The sequence below is a fragment of the Elgaria multicarinata genome, chromosome 2 (genome assembly GCF_023053635.1).
Source record: "Elgaria multicarinata webbii isolate HBS135686 ecotype San Diego chromosome 2, rElgMul1.1.pri, whole genome shotgun sequence".
Lineage (NCBI taxonomy): Eukaryota > Metazoa > Chordata > Lepidosauria > Squamata > Anguidae > Elgaria > Elgaria multicarinata.
This window is the reverse complement of record NC_086172.1, coordinates 121,675,450-121,700,825: the sequence shown is the minus strand read 5'-3', so window position 1 is coordinate 121,700,825 and position 25,376 is coordinate 121,675,450. Positions and strand designations below refer to the sequence as shown.

Here is a 25,376-nt window from a genome sequence, read left to right as displayed (position 1 = left end):
TATTGTCTGTAATTAGGCACTTCTCAGAAAGCAAAGGGGATAGCCATGACTTTTCAAAAATATAAAGCTTTAGAAACATCCCGTGAAATGTGCTCAGTAGACTTCGATGTTATGTTGACTTAAACTGTAAGCAAGCAGTCTTCCTTGGAATTTCTTGATTGCTTTACCAGCTTGCTATCAGGTCTGGTAATGGTGCTGCTGAATGCCAGGTCAGTCCAAAATAAAATCTCCTTTATTAATTGTGGGTGAGAGGACTGCCCTGGTGCGCATTACTGAGGCCTGGGTGGGCGATCTTGGAGGGGTTAGTCTCTCCCAACTTGGTCCTCTTGGGTATTTGGTACAGCACCAACAGGGTCGGGGAGGGAGGGTTGATGTGGTCTACAGAGATTCTGTCTCCTTTGTTAGGCTTCAAAGTCCATTCGATCTTGAGTATTTGTATCTTACATTGGGCATCTGGAACTCTTCAATCTCCCTGCCTGAGCTGATAGAAGTGGGGCCATCGGATCCAGGTCAGCTCAGGATTTCATGGCCACCATGACACTAATGGGACTTTCCAACGTGTCATTGGCCCAAGTGCTTGATCTGGTTTTCTCAACTGAGTGGAGGAGGGGGATCTGAAATTGGGATTAACATCTATCCCCTTGTAATAGTCAGATCACTTCCTATTTAGAATCTTGGCAGCCTTTTGCCTTTGCAAGGGTGGGGAACCCATTAAAATGGTCTTGGGGGCTAATGGATTTTGATAGATTCCAGGGGACTCTGGGGATTTTCCTGCTGGTATGACAATTTTGTGCGACACTTTGAAGATAAAGTCATCACAGCTTGGAACACCACAGTTAATGCTGTTAATGCAGTTGCATTACTAGAGGTGTCCAGCACACCATCTGGTTCAGTGTAACCTTATTGATTCTCTTGGACCTCTCAAGAGCTTTCAGTACCATCAACCATGGTATCCTTCTGCAGGCTATCTGGGCTTGGAGTTGGAGGTTCTGCACTGCAGTAGTTCTGTTACTACTAGGATGGCCGATTCCAGAAGGTGGTGATGGGGGATTATTACTTGAGCCTTGGCTACTAAGCCATGGATTCCACAAGATTCTATTTTATCCCCTATGTTGTTTAACATCTACATGAAACCGCTTGGGGAGGTTAACTGGAGACATGGACTGAAGTGTCACCAATACACGGCTGACACCCAGCTTGCTCTTTCCTTTTTAGCAAACCTAGGTGAGGCTGTCGACATTCTGAACCAGTGCCTGAGTGCAGTTATGAACTGGATGATGGCCAGTACACTGAAACTCAATCCAGACAAGATGGAGATACTGTTAGTGGGTGGTTTGTCTGCCTGGCTAAGTGACATTCAACCTGTTCTGGAGGGGATTGCACTCCCCCTAAAGAATCAAGTTCATAGTTTGGGGGTGCTCTTGGATCTAACATTGATACTAGAGACACAGGTGGACTTGGAGGGCCGGAGGACTTTTCATCAGGTTAGGCTGATATACCACCTACGTCCTTATGTGGACATGTATCATAGCTTCAGTTATCCATTCTCTACTAACCCCTCATCTGGATTACTGCAATACATTATAGCGGAGCTGCCTTTGAAAACGATTCAGAAACTTCAGCTGGTCCAAAATAGGGCAGTGAGATCGTTAATAGGGACTGGTCAACGTAATCATATTATGCCAGTACTTTTCCATCTACATTGGTTGCCAGTCCATGTCCATGTCCATTCAGAGCCTTAAACGGCTTGGGACCAGATTACCAGAAGGATCATCTCTTCCCATATTCACCGGCTTGGGCCAAAAGATCAATTTCAGAGGTCCTTCTCCAGGAGCCTCCACCAAAGGAAGTGAGGTGGGTGGCTACTAAGAAGAGGGCATTTTCTGCTGTTAAACCCAGTTGTGTAATGAACTTCCCAAAAGAGGCTTGCCTGGCACCTATGCTGCACTCTTTTCAGCAGCAGGTGAAGACCTTTTTAATTTTCCCAGGCATTTTTGTTTTTTAGTATCTGTTATAAATCTGATGTTGTATTTTAAATCTTTGCACTGTGGCTGGGTTCTACTTGGTTGTTATTTTTATACTGTAGTTTTTAACACTTAAATTGTTAATATCATGTTTTGTCATCTTGTATTTTATAATTTAAATTATTATGAACCACCCAGAAAGCTTTGGCTGTTGGGTGGCACAGAAATGTAATAAATAAATAAATGTAATTCATTTTCCAGAATTGCTGCCTTGAAACTCCTAACCATTTTCCCAACTGGACTGTGCATTATTTGACACTGTGGAGGATGGTGCTGGTGTTTAATTTAATTAAATGCTAGACTCTTCCTAATTCATGCTTAGAGGAGTTTCAGTACACTTCATACTAAATCCAAAACAGCAGCAGTAGAATAACTGTTGAGTACAGGAAGTATCCTTGCGGTGAGCAGCACTGTATACTTAAAACTTTGCAGGAGTAGCAAAGCTTTGGAGCATTCTTGCTGGCAGATCTGTCATGACACTGAAATGCTGCTCTTCTTAAACAGCTTTCTGAGAAAGACATGAGCATGTTGGAGGAGCGAATAAAGCGGTCTGCTAAGAGGCCAAACACTGCTTTAGCAAGGCAGGTGGAGGAGAAACCCCAGCGCATTCAGAGTGCCAGTGCCAACGCGAATATGCAGCGGAAGGGGCCAGCTGAAGACATGTCCTCCAAACTCAAGTATGTAGTGTGGCAAAATGCAGTCTTTGTCTGACACTTTCACAGTGTGTGCTAAAAACATACCTTGCTCTTGCCTTGTGTTTGTCTTTTGTTTTAATCATCAATGTCTGCATGTGTCACAAACTGCAAAAATACTGCAAAGCAAAATGTCTGTACCTTTCTTCATTTGTTTTGTTGTGTCTTGAATGCTTTCTAAATGGTATTGTGCCTTTTTTCACTGCTTCTCCATGGACAGAATTATGTATCGCACTTATAGGATGTAAGTACTCACCGCTAAATCCTTGGTAGCAGGGCTCTTATAACTTTGTTTTCATTTTCCTGTTCCCTAATCCTAAACATAGTTCAGAATAGGTCCCATTGGGTTCAGTGCAACAATACCTAATAAGTGTGTTTAGGTTTGTGAGAGCCCTTGGGGCCCAGGGACAGACAGTTGAACTTGATTCTGGAAAGCCTGGCTTTCAAGTTCTTTCCTTGCTCTAAAGTTCATTCTGCAGTGTCAGGCAAGTTGCTATCTCCCTCATCTCCATTTTAAAAGTAATAAAAGTGGCTTATCTCTCAACTTTTGTTGAAGGATAAAACTAATGCTGCATAGGAACTCTTCTTCAATTAAAGGTGCTGTATAGATTGTGAGTAACCTGAGTTGACACTAGTCAGCTTCTTGAATATTATAAACCCAAGAGATGGTTTTACTGTTGCTAAATTTTGAAATAGCCATAAAACTGACTAGTGTCAGCCAGTTTAGCTGTCAGACCAAATTGCTCAAATCATTCCAGTGCTAAGTAGCTGTTAGAATATTTGGGCCACTTGCTAAATAGCTGGTAAAATATTTGGGCCACTTGGCTGTTACGTTTACTATTCAGGCTCCATTGTTTGGGAAGCTCACATAGGGTTGTATCCTAAAGGTGTCCAACTGTCATCAAAACATATAGAGTTGTCCGAATGGATTTCTCCTCTCCCTGCAGCCCTCCTGCACACCTTGAAGATCTGCTTCAGAGAGTTGAAAGATCTTGTAGAGCAGATATGGCGGCAGAGTGTTGAAGGCAGGAAGTCATAGAAGTCTGCTTGACCAAAGTAAAATTAATATGTGAATCTAAGCTTGAAACCTCTTCTGGAAACAGACTGTTTCTTGTTGTACCCCATCCCATGTGATAATCTATTATGACCTTTTAGTAGGTAATCCCCAACAAAATAGGCTTATGGGAAATTGAATTTGTTTGAAGGGTGTAAAATTCACCCACTTAAAGTGTCTTGGAATCTTGGATTTGTGTTTGATGGGGGCACACTTACTATGTTGCTCCCTTTCTGTATGAGGAAAGAAACTCATCAAGACTATATTATTGTTAAACGTCAGTTTAGCATGATACAGTCATGCATATTTTCTCCAGTGTTGCGAGGCCTTATAGGTGTAGGGGAAGCCAGCAGCTCTTTTGCAAGCTTTCTAAAAGTTGCAGATTACCAACCATTAAAATAATTGCTAAGATACTGAAAAAAGAATCCCACTAGGGATTCCAATGGATGCTAATGTTATCACTTCTGGATTGTTGAATTCAGACTTAAATACAGGTCCACAAATGTTGACTTGACTTAATAACCAGTCATTATTTGTGGTCACTATCAATCCCACTCGCCCCCACCCTTCCCCTCTTCCAAGTCCTGCGAAAGCCCAGAGGGCAGGAGGAGAAACCTCCCCTTCTCTCTCCTATGTTTTCCATGCACTGCAGAGAACCTGGGGAAGGGAGTGTTCGCTTCTCTGGCACAGCGTTGGGCATTCTGCAAAATTCCAGCAGGAAGAAAGAGAAAGAGTCCTTCCCCAAATTATATGCAGCTCATAGAGAACTGGGGTGTGTGGGAGGGGCAGCCCCCATTGGTGACAAAGTGAATAAGTTTGTGGAACTCTGGTAGTAAAAACGTATTTTTCTTGGTTTCTGTAGCCAAGCCCGTAACATGAGTGGCCACTCAGAGTCAACGCATTCAGTTCCACGGGAATTTCAGCTGGATCTAGACGAGATAGAAAATGATAACGGCACGGTACGATGTGAAATGCCCGCACTTGTCCAACACAAACTGGATGACATCTTTGAACCAGTCTTGATCCCTGAACCCAAGTGAGTACAGATGGAGGGCTACTAAGGAAATCAAGGTATTTCAGTCTGTTTTCCCTCCTCCTATATGAAGGAACACCCTGATTGTGGAACCTCCCTCCTGAGGGAGGTGAGTTTGGCTCCTTCATTACTTTGTTTTAGATGGGTAGTAAAGACTGTTCTGTTCCAGCAGGCTTCTAATGTTGTATAATGTTAGGCACTCTTCTCTTTCATAATGTCTAAAATTTTATTGTATTTTGTGTGTGTGTGTGTGTTTTGTTTTTTTATGATGTTTTAATAGTTTTTGTTCATTTATTTTTGGTACATTGCCTCAGGCGTCTGGTAGGCAGAGGATATGAGTTACAAATTTAATAATTAATAAATAAGATAATGGCTTATATCTTCCTTCACTAAATTCTTACCAGGAATATATTCAAAGTTGTATGAATTATTAAACATGATATAGAACCTATTTGTTGCCACATTCAGATTCCTGAGAATGGTATCTGTTCTCATGAGGATGTGGGGGGGGGGAGGCATGGGTATTTTTAGTCCTTAATGGCTAGAGCAAAGATATGGAGTTAGATTAGGGTAAGGAAGCTTAATTTTTTGTGGACTGGACCTGATGAAATCTCCAAAGGGCTCCATAGGGTGGCTGAACATGTGCCACATGCACCACAGCCTCACTGGGGGGGGGGGGGGGGGGCTATCATGTTGTGCAAACATCCCCATTGAGTATGATTGATGCCCAGTGCCAAAGAAATCAATGATCTTCGATTGTAAAAATTGGGGTGATGCCTTAGTCTGAAATGGCTGGAGATGGTTTTATGGCTGCCAGATTACTGCTAACATTTTGACACCAAGGCACCAAAGAAATGACTATTAAATCTTCTAAACCTTAAAACCGTAACATTCTTTCTCCACTCAGGATCCGTGCTGTGTCTCCACACTTTGATGATATGCACAGTAACACAGCTTCCACCATCAACTTTGTTATCTCCCAGGTAGCCAGTGGTGATATCAATACTAGTGTCCAAGCTCTAGCACAGGTAAGTGGATCTCCTTCTGGTTGCCAGCTACATTACATTAATGGGGTCACCAAGTAACTTGCGAGAGTGATGAGTTGCACATTTGGTGGCGCTGAGTGTCAGGTGACACAAGCGCCATTCAGCACTTCCCTGATGACAAATCCAAGTGCACAGGGGCCATCTGACTCGCTCCTCTGAAACGAGGAAGGAAAGGAAGATGTTAGTCAAGAGTTCTCTCCCTCTCCTAGGTGGATTAATTTTCCGTCATGGTCTCTGTGCATTTCCACTTATGGGTTCTGTGCCTGTGCAGTACTACCTTCAGAACATTCAAAACTGCACTTTTTCAGCAGGAAACCCGCCCCCACTCTCACTTCAAACCCTCATGTTCAATGGGTTTGGTTCCCATCTTTCCAGTCAGTTCCACTTCGATTGCTGCCTCCACAGCATCATTTGGAACATTCTCTTGCTCACTCTTCGAGGAAAATTTTCGGAGCTGAGTACATCCTCAGTTTTCAGTTTAAATTTATTCTTCCTTTTTTTTTTAATCATCTACCTGATTAGATTCTACTCTCTTTTTGTGTTTTTTGTGCCATGCCTTTGGTTGTACTAGGAAGACCTCAAGGCCTGTAGCTTTACAGGCATTTTTTCACAAGTATATCAGTTTTGGGAGTAAGTGTCTGCCCACCAACGGTCATTCCTTCTGTCTCTTTTGTATTGGTGAGAATCATCTTGTAGACACTTGCTCAGTTCATCAGAGTTTTACAAGGCAAGCTCAGCAGAATCGGTCTTCACATCTCAGAACTTTTCTTTGGGAACAAGCCATGCAATCGTTAACTCTGCAGCAAAGAAATGGCCAATGGAGCAAGGTCCTTAAATCATCTACTCTAAATCAAAACCCTCCAATGTCACTACTAACCCCTGAGGAGCCTCTTGTGGTACAGAGACTTTCTACCAGTTCACTGTCTGTCTCCGTTGGTACTGATTGTTAGTTCCATGCCAACAGCTTCCATGCTGCCATCGGTGACACCTCCAGAGGAGTTCGCAGCAGTTCCCAGAATGATCCCAAGTTTGGGATCCACTGAAGGCAAATGGCAAGGACTGTCAGTTCCTCAACCTCCACCCACATCTGGACATTCTGTTTTTCTGGAGAAGAGCAAGACATCTAAGACTAAATTATCTTCAGTTTCGAAAAGAAGACGAAGGGCCTACAGCAGATGGATGCAGAGCTCACTCCAGACAGAAGCAGTATACATTGGTACCAGTATCCTCTGCACTGACAGTCTCATCTGTGTAAGTTTGGAGACGGATTCCTTCACCATCACCTCTGCTGTAGTTGCTTATAACAGTCCTTGACAAGATGCAGCACATTCTGGACAGTCCTTTGTTGGATGATCTGGAAATCATTGGTTCCATCTCAGAATGAGAAATCATAGAGATGTGGTCAGAACCTTCCATGTGTCAGGACTCTGCCTATGAATCAGTCACCCCAGCGTCAGTCCTCAAACTTCCACAGAATTTAAGTTGAGTCTTGCTACTTTGGGATGTCTTGGATTTAGAGGAATATCAGTCTGACTCAGTGCCAATTTCATGGCAACCTCTGCATCCTTCTCTGACCCCGGTGTGGCGGATCAGGGCTCTCTCTACATTGGAGTATAGCAGAACAGATAGTCTCTGGGCTTAGAATGTAGCAACCTCCGATTCCCATAAATGACTCCTTCTATGAACTTGTGCATTCAGACATGTTGATCCTGATAACTATTCTATGTTGCTGGCATTGCTAAAGGTGTTCAAGGACTCATGACATAAACTATCTTCTACACCTTCAACATCCAGATGATTAGATAAGCCAAGCCCAGGAATGGGACTATGATTTTTTTTAAGCACCCAGCCCTTAACTCTATTATTGTTGAGACCGCAGAAAGCATATAGAGGCCAGAGATTAACAATGCACCTACTGATTGTAAGGACTGAAAATTCGATTCTGTGGGACAAAAACATTATTCCACAGCACATTGCCAGCTATGAGGCTTGCATGTTACAATACCAGTTTTTATTATAGAAGGCTGCAATTTTCATTAAACCCCTACCAGAGGTGCAGAGAGAGATAGCAAGAGTCTTAAATGTGGAGGCCTGCCATCTAACTAAACAACAAAATAACACTGCTCAATATAAGGTGGACTGCAACTCAAAGGCAATAGCAGACTCTTTTGCTATTCACAGATACACTTACCTCAAGTTGGCAGGCTTATCCCAGGAAGCTAGAACAAGAACTGAAAAGCTCCCGTTTGGGGAAGGTCTTTTAAACACTAAAACAGGCAACACCCTAGATAGGGTTCAGAAGATGTGCTCTATAACTCATTAGATGGGGATTGCCCTACAACAGCTGTCCCATTTTCTCCCAACATGGACCAGCAGGCAGATGTCCCAATTCCTAGGAATTTGTTCTTGGTGATTGTCGCAGGGATTTTAACATTTCTTGGAAATTAAGCCCCAGTTTTCATCTCATTGTAAGACAACAGATCACTCTAAGCAGTGTTTTTGGCTGAGTCCACCGCCTCTCTCAGGGTACCACCTGCAGGTCCTAGGTTTGTTTGCAGGTGCATGGCAAGGGGTTCCTCACAATTGTATGCAGTGCCTACACTATAGAGTTTGTCTCTTTTCCACTTGACCATGTCATCCCCTTTGTTAGAACAGGAGATCATCTAGAAAGGAGCTGTCAAGAGGGTGCAACTGGGAGAGGAGATGGAAGGGTTCTTCTTCGTGGTCTCTATGCATCACACATATGGGCTTTGCGCCTGCGCAGAGACCAGACCGGAACCTACTATAGCTGAGTGGAACGTTTTTGGCGGGAACCCCTCCCCCCATGCTACCGCGCATGTCCATGGGTTCCCGCCCTTACCTCAGTTCTTCGTCGTCCGCCATCGTGCATAGACCATAGAACCAACCTCTTAGCGTTTGTGTCTTAAAAATCTCTCTTTTACTCTAATTCTTTCTCTTCTTTTCTCGCTTCGGCGTTTTTTCTTCTCCTTTATCTATCCTATATAAAAAAAAAAAAAAAAAAAAATAATAGTTTTTGTAGTTTAGATTTTCCTCAGCGACTTCGTCGCTTGAGGCCTGTATGGCACTAAAAGCACCGTTTAGAAAGTGCGTAAAGTGCGGGGCTAAGCTCCCTCCATCGGACGGACACTCCCTTTGCATATTGTGCTTAGGTGAAGGGCACGTTGTCGAGACCTGCCATCATTGTATGGCCTTTACAAAACAGACCAGGAAACATCGAGCAGACCGACTCCGCTCGGTTCTTTGGGAGAAGGCTCTCAAGGCCGCTGAGGCCCCGACAATGGAGAAGACTGCGGCTCATAAGTCCGTGACTCATAAGACGGCACTTACTAAGACCGCACCGGTCAAATCATCAGACCAAAGCACTGAAGTGCAGACCAGAGCTCATAGGGCTGAGATACCCCTCACGCCTGGTCGGTCATTCTTGAGTTCAAAGGCTAAAAAGGACTCTAAAAAAGCCAGAACTCCAATTCCTTCTTCTGAGACTGAGAAGAAGAAGAAAAAGAAGAGAAAGAGGGATGCGGAGAGAACCTCCTTAGCATCGCCTCCTCCAGTAGAGCCGGTCAGGAGTCAATCTACTCCTCCCGCTGCTCCCACTGCCTCGGTATCGAAACCGCCCTCGGTATCTGCCGCCTCGATGTCGAGACCACCCTCGGTATCGAGACCACATTCGTTACCAGCGGTACCGACTCGTCCGCCTAGCCTCTCAGAAGGCGAACTGAGGGATTCGATGTCGGCAGCGTCTTCTCACCAGCCCCCTCGACCGCGAGAACTTCCATTGTTGCCATCTCCAAGGCTAACACCACGCCGTGATTGGGAGGCAACCTCTCGCTACTCTGAACCTCAGGCGAGGGGTGACGAATACCAATGGGAGGGATACCGCCCCCAAAGGTATTTTCAGGAACAACAGTATCCGCGGGAGGATTACTATGCTCTTCCCCCGCCAACAACTAGGGTGTGTCGCTTTCCTTTGCCTCCATCACCAGCGCCTCAAAGATCATCGGTATCGACGCCTCGACAACAACCGTCGGCGTCGACTGTGGCGATTCCTGCGGTATCGACGGATGATTTACATTTAGTCACCGTATCATCACCCGAGGAACATTATCCTTCGGACTCGGAATCGGGTGTGTCGGCCGCTCCTTCTTTTCCGTCACCGGAGGATGAGGTCCAAGATAGAGACCCTTCCTCCCCATCAGACGACATGGTTAGGTTCTCGGACCATATTTTGCGAATGTCTAGAGCATTGGGGATAGAGACCCAGGAAGCTAATGAGGCTGTGGTAGATCGTATCTACGATGTGTTCCAGACTACCACGAACCAGAGGATAGCGATACCTCTCCCTCACGCGCTAAAGCAGGCAGCGCAGTTGACTTGGAAGACACCGACGTCGACGCAGGCAACATCAAAACGCCTAGAGACTCTGTATAAAGTGCAGGAAGAGGGTGCACAATTTTTAGTTCAGCACCCTAAACCGAACTCAATAGTGGTTGAGTCAGCACAGGGCCAGTCCCAGAAAGCACATTCTGCTCCAGTGGATAGAGAGGGGAGAAAGCTAGACATGACGGGCAGAAGAGTCTATTCGTCATCCTCCTTGGGCATCAGGGCATCAGCCTATGAAGCAACTATGGCCCGTTATCAACTTTTTCTTTGGGAGAAGATTGGTAATCTGTGTGATCACCTTCCAGAGGATAAAAGAGAGGTGGCAAGAGTTCTTCAAAATGAAGCAACGGGTATAGCACGGCAGCAGTTGTCCACCGCTCGACACCAGGTGGACTGCCACTCAAAATCGATGATGGGGGCCATATCGTTAAGAAGGCATGCCTGGCTTAGATCCTCAAATCTAACCAACGAGACTAAGGCCAGGATAGAAAATATGCCGTTTGATGGAGAAGGTCTATTTAACAGCAAGACCGATGACACGCTGGACTCCATCTATAAAGCTCGGACGACTGCTAAAAAGATGGGGTTTACTTTTCCCTCGCAACCTCAATACCGTTCTAGAAAATGGAGACCTCCGATGCAGCAGCAACAGCATCGGCCCCAATACCAGCCGCAACCTCGGCAGCAACAACAACAGCTGCAGAGGAAGAGGCCTTACCAGGGCAGATACCAACATGACAAGAGGCAACCCGACTTCAGCAAGAAACAGCGGGTTTGACTCCTTAGATCCAGATCCACTCCCTTTTGCGAACCGCTTAGCACCCCAGTACCATCAATGGGAGTCAATTACAACAGACTCCTGGGTGCTCACTATCATCAACTCGGGCTATGCCATCGAGCTCGATGCCCTCCCTCCTTTTTCCGGCGTGAAAGTAACGACTCCATCCCCTCCTCTGCTGCTCGAGGTACAGACCTTACTATCGAAGGGAGCCATCTCTCCCGTACCGGCAGAGGAACTCAATCAGGGATTTTTCTCTCGTTACTTCACGGTCCCGAAGAAAGATGGAGGTCTTCGACCGATCATGGACTTAAGACAACTGAACAAGTTCATCACCCCGAGGAAGTTCCGTATGACAACGGTTACTTCAATTCTGCAGCTTCTACAGAAAGGAGTGTGGTTTGCAGTGGTGGATCTGAAGGATGCGTACTTCCACATTTCCATCAGGAAGTCGCATCAAGCTTACCTTCGGTTTTCGATCGGAGCGTCCCAGTACCAGTTCACCGTTCTTCCGTTCGGATTGGCCACGGCGCCGAGGGTCTTCACGAAGGTTATGGCGGTGGTATGCGCCCACCTAAGGCAGAAAGGCATTTACGTGTATCCGTACCTGGACGATTGGCTTCTCGTAGCGGACAGCAGCGAGGCGCTCCAGTCGGATATACTAACCACCCTCAACCTGTTGGACTCGTTGGGGCTGTGGGTCAACCACGAAAAGTCCATTTTGACTCCACAGCAGAGATTGGACTTCATAGGGGTAACTCTATCCTCTCGAGACGGGAGGGCATACTTACCGTCAACCAGGGCGAACACCTTACAGCAGTTAGCCATCGATACCGAGAGCCGCCGAAAGGTTTCGGCATGGACAATTCAGAGACTGTTAGGATTGATGGCAGCTACTACGGCAGTCATAAAATTTGCAAGACTCAGAATGAGGATATTGCAGGCCTGGTTTTTGAGGACTTTCGATCTCAGGCACAATGCTCGACGGACTTACCTTTCGATACCGAAGCAAGTCAGGGCATCGCTGAAATGGTGGTTCTCGATGTCGACTCTTCTCGAAGGCGTTCCATTCCAACAAGACGCGCCTTCGGTAACGATCACGACGGATGCATCTTTAGAAGGATGGGGAGCCCATTGCAGCTCTTTAACCTCTCAGGGTCGTTGGCCTCGATCACAGAGAGAACAGCACATCAATCACCTCGAACTCATGGCTGTAGAAAATGCAATAAGAGCATTTGCACAGTTGATCGAGGGCAAGAATGTCTTGATCGCGACGGACAATACTACCGTGGTGGCATACATCAACAGGCAGGGTGGAACAAGATCACACCCTCTGAACCGGTCTGCACTCAGGATATGGAACTGGTGCATAAAGAGAAGGACTTACCTGACGGCGATCCATGTAGCCGGCAAGGACAACGTTATTGCGGACTCCCTCAGCAGGTCCTTCCATGTCGACCACGAGTGGGAACTCGACGCCGAGGTGCGGGAAAGCCTTTTTCGGCACTGGGGCCACCCTGCTGTCGATGTCTTCGCTACCGAAGACAACACAGTTTGCGCCAAGTATTGCAGCAGGGCAGGAAGAGGAGATCAATCTTTAGGAGACGCTTTCACCAGGACTTGGAGAGGAAATCTCCTGTACATGTTTCCTCCCTTCCCACTACTGACAAGGGTGATAGCCAAGATTCAGATGGACAACTCCAATTGCATCCTCATCACTCCGTGGTGGCCTCGACAGACGTGGTTCTCACACGCTCTTCGGTTATCGAGAGGGGATTACATCAGGCTCCCGTCGACACCGAAGTTACTGTCTCGACACCAGGGCAGGGTTCGACACGCAGATCTGTCGACCCTCAAGATGACTGCATGGAGGATAACAGCAACTCCTCCTCTGCAACTAGAACTTTGACTGTGGATCACATTATATTGGCAGCGCTAAAGCCTTCCACTAGGAAAACTTATGCAGCAAAGTGGCAAAGATTTCGGAACTTTGCTTCAGTACAAGATCAAACACCAGAATCTTGCCATTTGCCCTTCATCCTTAATTATTTATTGACACTTTTCCAGCAGGGACTTAAGCTCGCATCCATCAGGGTTCACCTTGCTGCGATTACATCTTTTCACCGGGGTGTGGATGGTTTTACACCTTTTACCCATCCAACAACCAAGAAATTTCTGAAAGGTCTGAAGAACACGATACCGACTGTGAAGACTATCGTGCCGCCTTGGAGCCTGTCAGTTGTGCTGCAAGCATTGACACGCAAGCCCTTCGAGCCCATGGCTTCGACAGACCTTAGGCTGCTTACTTTAAAGACTGTCTTTTTAGTAGCCATCACATCAGCAAGACGTGCAAGTGAGCTTAAAGCTCTTAGGATAGATGTTCCATACACTATCTTTCATAAGGACAAGGTTGTGCTACGCACAGACCCAGCCTTCTTGCCAAAGGTAGTGTCTACTTTTCATCTGTCCCAGCATATTTCTTTACCTGCTTTCTTTCCTAATCCAACTACACCTCTTGAGTCTTCTTTGCATACTCTGGATGTAAGAAGGGCTCTTGCTTTTTACAAAGACAGGACAGAGACATTTAGAAAGACAAAGCAACTGTTTATTTGTTATGGTGAGCCTTCTAAGGGACTCCCTGTCTCCTGCCAACGACTGTCACGCTGGATAGTGGAGACAATAGAATTGGCCTACTCTATTGCTAAATTAGAGTTAGTGAAACCTGTAACAGCTCATTCCACCAGAGCTGTTTCAACGTCGGTGGCTTTCACCAGAGGTGTTCCACTGACTGAAGTCTGTAGAGCCGCAACGTGGTCCACTCCATCCACGTTTGTCAAGCACTACAGTTTGGACACCCGTGCGAGGCAGGACTGCTCATTTGGGAGGACAGTGCTTTCAGAGATCTTCAGATGATGCACCAACCCACCTCCAAAGGTATGTCAGCTCGCTATTCGCCCATATGTGTGATGCATAGAGACCACGAAGAAGAAATGCAGGTTGCTTACCTGTAACTGTAGTTCTTCGAGTGGTCATCTATGCATTCACACAACCCACCCACCATCCCCACTTGGTGGTGTGAGACTTATAAATGACACACTGTTTTTGTGGAATGTACTTTACTTTATTTACACTCATGTTTATGGGGGCACAATGTCGGACTCCTGTAAACTGAGGTAAGGGCGGGAACCCCATGGACATGCGCGGTAGCATGGGGGGAGGGGTTCCCGCCAAAAACGTTCCACTCAGCTATAGTAGGTTCCGGTCTGGTCTCTGCGCAGGCGCAAAGCCCATATGTGTGAATGCATAGATGACCACTCGAAGAACTACAGTTACAGGTAAGCAACCTGCATTTCTTTTCCCATGACATCACTGTTCCTGAAAAGGATGAGGGTTTTTGTCCCATTTTGTATCTCAGAGACATGAACACCTTTATTCAAACAACGAAATTCCATATGGTAACCTTAGCCGATATACTGACACTCCCTTGAGAGGAATGGTTCCCCTCAATAGACTTGAAGGATGCCTACATTTCTAACAGGCCATCCTATTACAGGTGCTTCCATTTTGCCCTGGGTCAGTAATGTTTCTAATTCTGTGTCCTTTGGCTTGTCCACTGTGCCAAAGATGTTTACAAAAAGTATGGTGTTGGTGGCCACCCATCTTTGTCTCTTGAAGATAAAGGTATTCTCCCATGTTGACAATTGGTTGCTCATCAGCCTCTCTGAATGTATGCTCACCCTTCACATGAATGTCACATTGCACATTTTGGAAGGCTTCTACATCAACTTGAACAAATCACAACTCCAACTCAGTTGACTCAGTATGTCAGAGAATCCCTAGACTCATGAGCAGGACTGGCATTTCTTCCTGCGACGGTGTGCCAAGATTAGCTGCTCACACCTCCACCAGCTGTGTGCAGTCTTCTAGGGTTGAGGGCTTCCACTATGTCCATAACACCTTACTCACAGGTTCGGATACATATACTCCATAATCAGTTCCTCTGTGTAATCTCTCCCACAAAAAGACCCCAAGCACGCCTTCCTCACTGTGCCTTGTACAGCTGACTGTACGGTGGTGGACAGAGCGGTGCCTTTAAACCCTCCCTGCCCTTTCACATCCTCACCATAGACCATCAACAGGGTGGGATGCATTCTGTGGAATCAACTGTCCACGGTACTCAAAGAAGCTGGAACTGTACATCAGTGCTCTGGAGTTATTGGTAATTTTGAAAGCCCTTGGGGGCCTTCAAAACTTAGGTTGTGCAGTACAATTTAAGTGCGGACAGCAGGGATGGATTTGGGTTTCCCAGCAAAAAAAGATCAGCGCTAGAATGTTCTGAAGGAGGCTCTACACAGGCACAGAACCCATATGTGTGAGCGCACAGGCGACCACCTAAAGAAATACAGTTACAGGTAAACAATCTTTCCATATCTTTCCTTCTCACCCTAAGAAGTTGATTGTTGCCTCTTTGCTAAGTGAAGAATAATACCTTCAAAATATCTGATGCACCTCCCCTCAGTGTCCTCCCACAATACATGCCTTAGACAGATTCTTCCAGTGAATATAACAGAGTTCACTAAGAATCAATAAATGTACTGACACAATACAGTGGCTGTCTTGCAAACAATTTCAGTGAAGTTTTTGTCAGAAAGACTATGCAGTGAATGACATATGACCACTTCCTTTTAGATTATGATATATTTGTTAATTCTGTATCCCCAAAAAGAGTTATTTTCTCTGGTCTAAGTTATTTTCTTTCCTACTTGATATTATGGAGGATTTCAGCTGATCCTTTGTTATCACTGCTGAGGAATGCATGGTGATCTCCTTTCTCCCTGTGAACAAGGCACTAAATCAGTTTAAGCTTCTAATGTGCTTGGTTTGTAAATGTCTAAAGTCGTAGATGCTCTAAGGAGTAAACAGTATGAGTAGTGGAATAATAGGAAAGATGAGAACTCTTTGATATATGTATATATGGGAGTAAGTTGATGTTGGTATTACAGACTTGCTATACTATTTGGAGAATAATAACTGTCGGGTCTGTCTGCAGATTGATGAGGTTCTGAGACAAGAGGACAAAGCAGAAGCTATGTCTGGCCACATTGACCAGTTCCTAATAGCTACATTCATGCAGCTCCGACTCATTTACAATACTCACATGGCAGATGAGAAACTGGACAAGGATGAAATCGTCAAGTTGTACAGTTGCATAATTGGAAACATGATTTCGGTAAGGCTTCTGGTGTGAGGAAATAGGAAGGAAGCTTCAGTCAATACGACTGATAAACTAAATGCAGGATAAATTAGCTTTTATCCTGCATTTAGGATAATTCGGTACAGATGCCTCTTTAAAATATCCTAACAATCCCTAACCGGTCATTGTGGGCCTCTTGAATAATGACAGTAATAATTATTTAAGCCAAATAGAAATGCTGAAAATTTGGCGGAAGGGAGGAGAGAAGATAGGGCCAAGAAATGGTACTCTTGTGATCACTCCATAATTAAGGTAGCTTCCTTTGTAATCCTGAAACTGAGCTTTCTCCCCTTAAAAACAAAACAAAATGTGACTTCTGTGGCAGCTGAGAAGAGTCTGAAAACATAGCTATTTCTCTGCTCAGTCTTCAGATGCTGAAGATCATCGATAAATCCCATTCAATTCTAATCTGACTCCTTGTTCCTTTTGCATCTAGATATGTCCTATATAAATATTTCCCCCATCATTTAATTCCAAATCTTGTCTACAATAAGTTGTTTCCTCAGATCCAAGTATGCAAATGTACCCAATTTACATACAGAATTTTGGGTTTCTATTTCCACAGCTTGGTGTGGATTAGTGCAGAATTCTACACCTGGGAAGATGTCACTGAGCCTGCTTATCCTTCTGGCAAGTAATCTTGCCTGGTTTCAAAGACTCTTGAAGACCTCATAGCTTGTTAAAAAGACTTATCATGCCTTGACTGCTCAAGCAGTTAAGATTGCCATGTGTATAAATTAATCATGGATGGGTGTCATATGACAGCAAATTTCCCACATTAGTGGCTAACCTGAAAAATGCCCATAAAGGGTGGTATGAGTAAGAATTCCCACTCGCTTTCTCATGCTTTAAATATGTCTTACACTCATTTGAAAGGAATATAGAGGCTTCTGCCTGAGGCCATTCAACACTGCAACAGGTTCCTTCTCTCCTACCTGATTGTGTCTTGCTTCATATTACCTGTTGTACATTTTTCTCAGATTATCTGCTCTTCCTGTATTGCAGGAATGGCCAACTAGCAGCCCCCAAAGAATGTTCATGTACTGGAAGTTTTATTAAATCTTAATCAAAGTGTAGTTAAATCTTTTCCCACTGTACACTCTTATGAAAGAAGGAGAGATTTTTTTTCAAGTTGGAGGAAGAAAAGCCCACACTTTGAATGTTACACCGTTCTTGGATTTTGTATGTCATCGTCCCGGCTATGCCTGAGTGGATGGATGCCATAATGGATGCCCTTACTGGTACATGGCCCTATTTTTAGTGTGGAGCCTACTGTCAAAGAGAAGATAGTTTTGTGCACAAAATCTTTTTCAGACCCTGAACTGGATAAAAGTGACCATTGAGAATAGAGATATTTGTACAATTGGTTTCCATAGACACTGTTGTTCTGTAGCAATTAAACTGGCCTAATAATAGATGCATGCTGATTGCTTGTTGTGTCAAACTACACTCTCTCCTCCCTTTTGAAAATAGTTATCTGGTACCCTCCAAATCAATAAGGAATATAAGTTATTTCCCTTTAACTTAGAGTCTAGATAGCAGCAAGAAATGAAATTTTGGAAGGGCAATCTAGACTGCAATGTTTTATCCAGAAGAGAGACTGATACCTAACCTTGGAATTCCATTGGCAGCTGTTCCAGATTGAAAGCTTAGCCAGGGAGGCTTCTGCAGGTGTGCTGAAGGACTTGATGCATGGCCTCATTACCTTAATGCTGGATTCAAGAGTTGAAGATCTAGAGGAAGGTCAACAGGTTATCAGATCCGTCAACCTCTTGGTGGTAAAAGTTCTGGAGAAATCTGACCAAACCAACATATTGAGGTAAATAGATCTATGCCAAGACTCAAGACACCGTATGTCCTTTTTCTCATAGCAGCACAGCCTTTCACCATAAGACTGAACACTTGGTTCAGTTTGAGTACATGCACCGATGAGATACTGTTGGTCTTTCTGGCAATTGTTTGCTGTCTCACCAGGTCTTCCTGCAGCACCAGTGACTTGTGGATTTCTGTAGTTGCTGACCAAGACAAATTGGGTGGGCTGTCTTTTCAGGCTCAGGGCTGAACTAAGAGGAGCTTGTCCCTCTTCATATCTGTTCACATATCTGTTGTGGCTATTGGGTGGTATAGAAATGTAATAAATAAAGGGTAAAAATCTGAAAGCCTGCCCAGCTTCCTCTTTGAAGGTATTGACCAGTTGAGATTACCTCACCTTGATATTAAGGTTGACCTCACCTAATTGATAATGTGCAAGAAATAGCGTCACCCTGTAAAAGAGACTGAATTAGCCCTGCCAGAGCAATTCTGTGTTGTCCTGTGGATTTGTGGAGTTTGTATAGGTAATACTACTGCACTTATTCTCCCTAGTGCCCTGCTTGTTCTACTCCAGGATAGTCTATTAGCAACTGCAAGCTCTCCCAAGTTCTCAGAACTTGTAATGAAGGTGAGTATGTGTAAAGGGCGTTTGTTTTGTCACATTTCCTATTGTATAATGATTATGCATTAGCAAGACAGACTACACATTGCAAGTGGTCATAATCTAAGGTCTTTCTCAGTTTGGTATGAGGAAGCACCCAACAATGGGTTAATGCCCCCATTGCCTGATGTTGGACGCCTCCATCACACCACATAAGAAGGAACCTTTCCAGTAAGTGTCCAGTGGTCCATTCTACAAGAAAATGGCTGCTGCGGCTGCACTGGAAGTGATTTTAATATGAATACAGCTTACTATTGCCCTTTTAGGGGTAAACATGTTTTGCTAAATGAATGAAAACTTAAAAACCTGCTTTTTAAAGACTTAATATCTTAATAATAATTAAGAATCACTTGATAGGCCTAGTACATTGTAATGGCATAACCACTCTATATCAGTTCGCTTATGGGCATTAATTTTAAGCTTTAAAAAAATCAAGTTCAGCATTGACAATCCTAGATGTGTAGAGGGATTTGCTTTGTTTTAGGTGGCTGGTTTCTTATATAAACATTATTTTCCCTTCCTCTTCCTTTCTTTCAGTGTTTATGGAGAATGGTAAGACTTCTCCCTGAAACTATCAACACTATTAATTTGGACCGAATCATGTTGGACATCCACATCTTTATGAAAGTGTTTCCAAAGGAGAAACTAAAGCAATGCAAGAGTGAATTCCCCATACGGACACTGAAGACCTTAATTCACACGTTGTGCAAGCTGAAGGGACCCAAGGTGAGAGCAGGCAGCTTCACCCCAACCTGTGTATAGCCCACTAAAATAGGTTTGGTTCCTCTCTAAAAGGTATCACGCTCTCTCTTAGATCTTAGATCATCTAACAATGATAGATAACAAGAATGAGTCTGAGTTGGAGGCTCACCTGTGCAGAGTGATGAAACATTCCCTGGACCAAACTGGAAGTAAATCTGACAAAGGCACAGAAAAAGGAGCTTCTCGCATAGTAAGTATTCCATTCTTTGGAATAGAAAATGGCCCTCAGCTGTGAAGCTGGTCAGTTTGCTGAGCACACAATGGATTATTATTTTTTTAAATGTAGTTGGCATGGTGCCTTACCTTTTCTGTGGACCACCCAGAAGACTGAATAAGCTCTTTAGTGTGGTAGCTGGAAGTTAGCCAAGGATAAAGGGCCCCATTTTGTAAAACATTTCACTATCCACAGAAAGTCTCCTCTTGGTCCGACAACATTTCAGCAAACGGGGGCATTTTTATTTATTTACTTTTCCAGGAGGTGCCCTGCAGCTTTATCTGCCATCTCGTCCACTCTTGGTAGTATGCTTGCGAAGACAAAGGAAAGTTGTGCATCGTTCAGTTCAAAAATCATTTTCTGGAGGGGTTATCGGGAGCTTTGTACCCTCCAAAACAGTAATGTTCTCATCGAAGATCAAACCCATGCAAATTTGGTGCAGCGCTTCTGCTAGGAAATGCTATTAATAGTAACAATAAAGAGGAGGTGTATTTTTTACTGAACTGTATTTTATCTGGTGCTTCCTTAAATTACAAGGTTACCCTTCTATTCGCCTGCCTGTAGTTGTTTGCTTGCACTTGAATGCCCATTGGGTTTCCTTTTTTCCCCTCAACTGGTACCTATTCAGCTGCTGCTAGGATTACTTTTCATTGGAGTTAAAAAGACTTGCTATTGTGAGCTCTGCTCTGCCTAGGGCTTGGTTTAAATCAGAATGGGCAAACAGTGGGATGTTTTTTGATCGCTGTTGTGAGCTCTTGTAGAATTGTTTAGTTGTATCCTGTCACTGCCCATATCTAGTCCCTGATGGTGTTAAAGGATACAACTGGATCCTTTAACAAGGATCCAGAACAAATGGATAGGATTCATCCCATTATTTGGCAGAAAGAAACAAGGCAGGGGTGTCCTGTATCATCTCTGGCTTTTGCTGTGTCTGATTGAGCCTCTGGCAATTACAGCAAGGAATAAAAACTAAATTGCGAAGAGCACAATATATATATGTGTGTGTAGATGATGTGTCACTAGTCATCCTGAACTGTCGCCTTAGGAAATTCAAAGAGAAGTAAGCAGCTAAAAGTTTCAGGCTTTAAGTTAACTATGAGAAATCAGAAATTTGGGTATAAACACAAAATCATCTCAACAAGATACCACAATTTTCATGGGTAACTAGGGCATGGAATTAATTAGTCATCAGTATCATAGAAACTATACAGATCTGGTTGAAAATAATAATTTCTTAGTTATGAATCAAATTGAGCATGGAATACATTTATGGGAATCTTTTCACCTTTCTTAGTTTGAGAGGATTGCTGCTGTCAAAATGACATTACTCCCAAAACTTAACTTCCTGTTTCAAACCATTCCTATTTACATCCCAGAAAATATCTTTTAAAATGGTGAAAAGGAATTAATGATTTTATTTCAAAGAACAGATGTAATAAAAAATGATAAAAAAAACACTTTCCCTCTTATTAAAGTAGCTATAGTTTTCCTGCTGCTAATTTCTTCCTGTTCTTATATGTGTTATAAGATGATATTTGGTATATGTCTTTAGTTCTCCAATTTTGTTTAAGGGAAAAGTTCAGTGGCTTAAATTTCCATCCCTCTGGGGTTTTCTTAGTATGTCTACATTTCTTTTTATAGGATGAAAAGTCACCAAAGGCTAAAGTGAATGATATTTTAGCAGAGATATTTAAGAAAATTGGCTCTAAAGAAAACACTAAAGAGGTAAGGGCATTACCACTATGGACAGGGTGGGAAATAGGGTCCGTTCTTTTTTGTGGCTTCTGTGCAGTCCCAACACAGGTGGTGCAGTTGTCTGAAGAAGGGCCATAGGCCAGTGGTAGAGACATGCTTTGCATGCAGGTAGATGGACCAATGGTCTGACTTGGGATAAGGCAGCTTCCTATGCATATATGAGCCTGCACAAAGCTAGTTTTGCAACATGCAAGAGCGCCAGCCCTCAATTTTCTACAGTTACAGCATTTGAATGACTAGGGTTTTTTTCTTTTTCAGGGTTTGGCAGAGCTGTATGAATATAAAAAGAAGTATTCGGATGCAGACATTGAACCCTTCCTTAAAAACTCCTCACAGTTCTTCCAGAGCTACGTGGAACGAGGTCTCCGGCTGATTGAAATGGAAAGGGAGGGCAAAGGGCGCATTCCTTCTTCTACAGGTAACTCCCTAGCAATGCAACAACATGGATTTGAGGGAGCAATTGCTGCTGTTCTAATACAGCTGTCAGGCTCTCTCAAGCTTAGTAGTGTGTGGAGAGGGCTTCAGAAGTGATATGCCAGTGCTTTATATATGGAGCCAAACTGGTGGTATGAAATAATTCAAACACTATGGTGGCATTTGCACAATGTTCTCTCACTGGGCACAATCCAGTCACTCTCCACAGGTAATCAATCACACGCTTGGTTTTTCCCATAAGAGCTAATTCATGGGTTACATGGATGCAAGGAAAATCATATCACCTGGAGTCGAGATCTATGAGCTTCAGATCAGCAAGACCCATCTTCCACGTTACAGTGCAAGTGGGGAAAGCAGTAGCACAAGCCATGGGTCACTTGTGCTTTGTCTTTCCTCATTTCTGTGTAACCTGTGAAAACGCTTGGACTCAAACCTTCCTGTCCCAAGGAAATTCTAGTGAAAGCAAGTAGTCTGCAACAACACAACTGATGAAAACAACCGGAAAAGTTGTCCAGGCTACCACAGTAGCTATGTTAACTAATACCAAATGCAAAGATGTGTAAAGACCTTTGAATCAAGAACGATCCATTCTGACATCTGAATGACACCAGAGCCACCACAGCACGGTTCTTTTTCCTACACCGTTGAGGAAACATCAGGAGCCCGAGGCCATATGGGAGGAGTCTTGTGTTACGACAACTTGTTCCCGTGCCAGTGTTGCTCCAGTTTCAGGAAAAGCAGCACTGGCATAGAAAGGAGTTGTGTTGTGGATTCATCCTTCATGCTCCAGGGCTTCTGAGGTTATTTCAGGAGTGTGGGCAGAGCTGAACCTCAGCAACCCCTACACCACACAGGCCCTGAGAAACATCGCAATCTTCCATTGGTGTCTGCTTGGACTCATTTTGTGTGTTGTGTTTTTGTTTTTGTTTTGTTTTCATTTTCCAGGGGTTTCTCCACAGATGGAGGTATCGTGTATCCCCACTCCCACCAATACAGTCTCATCATCTGTAGGAAATTCAAACGGGGAAGAGGTGGGGCCTTCTGTCTACTTGGAAAGGCTAAAAATCCTCAGGCAGCGATGTGGCCTTGACAATGCAAAGGTATTAAATAGATTTACAAATGCAACAATTGCTACGGCTTGGCACTCTCTCTAGTCCTCTGCGCGCTGAATCTTCTTTCTCATGGCATTTTTGCTCTTGGTACAGAAGTCTCTCCACATCTTTGCTTGCAACCTCTTTGCTTTCACTAGCATTTTCTTGGTACAGGCAGTTTGAGCTGAAAGCCACTTCAGAAGTTACATAGTAATGCAAAAAGATACAGTACAAGTGATATGACTTGTGCTGTTCTTTCCCTGCTTGCATGGTAACATTGGAAGGTGGGGCTTGCTGATCTCACCTGCTGTGGAATCCATAAGCCCTGCAGGTAATAAATTCTGAAGCTCTGGGTCTTTCAGCAGCTGATTCTCTCTTTCCCCCCTTTTTTTCCTTATAGCCCTTCAACTGGTTGTTAGAGGGAAAGCCCAAATTGAGTGATTGCTTCCAAAGGGCGACTGAATCTTGCTAAAGCTCTACATTTCAGGCTCTTGCATACTGCTGATTGTTTGAGTGTAAACGGAGTACTGTGGTATCAGTGTGGGTGGGGGTCATTGGAAAGGGTGTGTGGACTCTGCACTTCCCCCAAAAAGTAGTTCTGTGTCAAGAAAATGTGGATTCTACTACCTTAGACAACTTTTGCAAATTTATCAGCGCTGACACAGTACAATTGGTAAAAGTATTCCGTAAGCTTGTATACTTGATTGACTGGGAATGTGGTTAGAGCAAGTAGCAGGGCAATGCTTTAAGAGTTCTCTTACTTCAAGTGAGCATCGGGGACTTGTAGGAACTTCAGTTGAGCATTTCGAAATGAAGGTGCAGAAATCCAAGCTTTCAGGAAGTTGTTAAGTTGTAGATTCTTTCGCAATCTTTGAATTAATGACACAACTGTTAGGGTGCTTTTGATTTGGTCACAAAGGTATTGTTGGACAATTAGAACCCCAAAGCCGGACTTCCTCTCAAAACAGTGTTGGACTAGAAGCATCCAAGCCTCAGCTTTCACACCTAACGTGGATTCAATCAACTAGTGGGCTAATTTATAGTATTTAAAGCTTTATATGAGCAAGCTTCTCTCCATGTGACAGACAAGACTGCTTTCGGAGCAAGCCAATACGTGGTAGAAGTAATGCTCACATAATCAGAACTGCATCATAAATAAATACAGGGCTGTCAATCTATTCATTGCTTCTAAAGACATAAAAAGATCAATACCGTTTACCTTTTCGAGTGCTTCCCCTATTACCAGCATGACAGAAAATGCCCTGGTGTTTTACAACTTTTGCTTTTGTGCAAGTGTTTTCAACATTCTCTTCATTCACAGCAGGAAGACAGAGCCCCGCTGACCTCCCAGCTGTCCAAAGCATCAGTCCCTACAGTTGCATCCTCCACAGATATGCTCCACAGTAAGCTTTCACAGCTCCGTGAGTCACGGGAACAATATCAGCACATCGATCTGGACTCCAATCAGACCCACTCCTCCAACATTGGAACCACCACTTCTTCCTCTGCAGCATCCAATATTGATGACTTGAAAAAAAGACTGGAGAGAATAAAAAGCAGTCGCAAATGAAATTGCGTGAGACAGTGTGGCTATTGCAGGGCTGTCCCATCTTTAGTTTACTAAACTAGAAGTCTTCATAGTTAAAGTGGCCTCATGTAGGCCTTATGTATACAAACTGGTTTCTGTGTATAATACAGCAGATCTTGGAGGAGGATCCAAGTCATTGTGGCACAAGTCTTTGTACATACTTTGCTTCTCTGTGAGCATTTCTTGACTGTAGAAGACTGTCTGTGTATTAGTTTTAGTGTACAGAGCCGTAAACAACCATTCTCCTGCTCAGTCCAGTTTCTCATAACTTGTTTTTATTTGTTGAGTTGTCTTACCTTTCTTAGCCCTCTTAACTCTTAGAAGCTCCTCAGTGAATTCATTTTTAATTTGTGAATTTCTTGAACTGTTTCTGTACGGATGCATGGCATGAAATAACTAATTTAAGTGTCTTTTTGTAAATAAAGTTTGCATTAACTCTCCATGGGAGCAACAGTGACTGTTGGTGGGAAATGTCCATCCATGTTCCTCATTGCTAGTTATTCAGCATTTCTAGGAGTCAGAGAGCTGCTGTCTATATCTTAACAGCAGATTAGCTTTCATTAGGACAGCGTGGAGAAGCTGAGACACTAAAAATGCAAAAAATGCTCCAGGTGAAATAAGACTTTGATATCTTATCAGTGGTATTGTTGCCCTTACCATTGTCTTGCAGGATAGTTTGGGGCAGAGGCAGAACATTTTCTCTCCCAGAAAATGTTTTTGCAAGCCCCTCTTCATGGTATCTTAATCTAGTTAGCCTGCAAGCGCTATATAACACT

General features: G+C 43.9%; 1 protein-coding gene and 1 non-coding gene across 4 annotated transcripts in view; both read left to right on the top strand.

Annotated features, from left to right (window-relative positions):
* The window catches only part of CKAP5 (cytoskeleton associated protein 5), a 78,143-nt gene extending 53,103 nt beyond the window's left edge, over positions 1-25,040 (top strand). For 2 of the 3 annotated variants that reach the window (XM_063117489.1, XM_063117488.1), the window contains exons 33-44: positions 2,529-2,701; positions 4,633-4,806; positions 5,711-5,831; positions 16,079-16,258; positions 17,914-18,101; positions 18,647-18,722; positions 19,293-19,481; positions 19,570-19,707; positions 21,373-21,456; positions 21,745-21,904; positions 22,867-23,021; positions 24,334-25,040. In XM_063117489.1, the coding sequence (XP_062973559.1) occupies positions 2,529-2,701; positions 4,633-4,806; positions 5,711-5,831; positions 16,079-16,258; positions 17,914-18,101; positions 18,647-18,722; positions 19,293-19,481; positions 19,570-19,707; positions 21,373-21,456; positions 21,745-21,904; positions 22,867-23,021; positions 24,334-24,582 (1,887 nt within the window). In that variant the 3' untranslated portion in view covers positions 24,583-25,040. The remainder of the gene's footprint in view (positions 1-2,528; positions 2,702-4,632; positions 4,807-5,710; positions 5,832-16,078; positions 16,259-17,913; positions 18,102-18,646; positions 18,723-19,292; positions 19,482-19,569; positions 19,708-21,372; positions 21,457-21,744; positions 21,905-22,866; positions 23,022-24,333) is intronic. The other variant, XM_063117490.1, reaches the window with a different exon arrangement.
* On the top strand, positions 5,891-6,001 carry LOC134393833 (small nucleolar RNA SNORD67). Its single transcript, XR_010025117.1, has one exon. It is a non-coding gene; the product is annotated as a small nucleolar RNA SNORD67 (small nucleolar RNA).
* Positions 25,041-25,376: the final 336 nt, after the last annotated feature.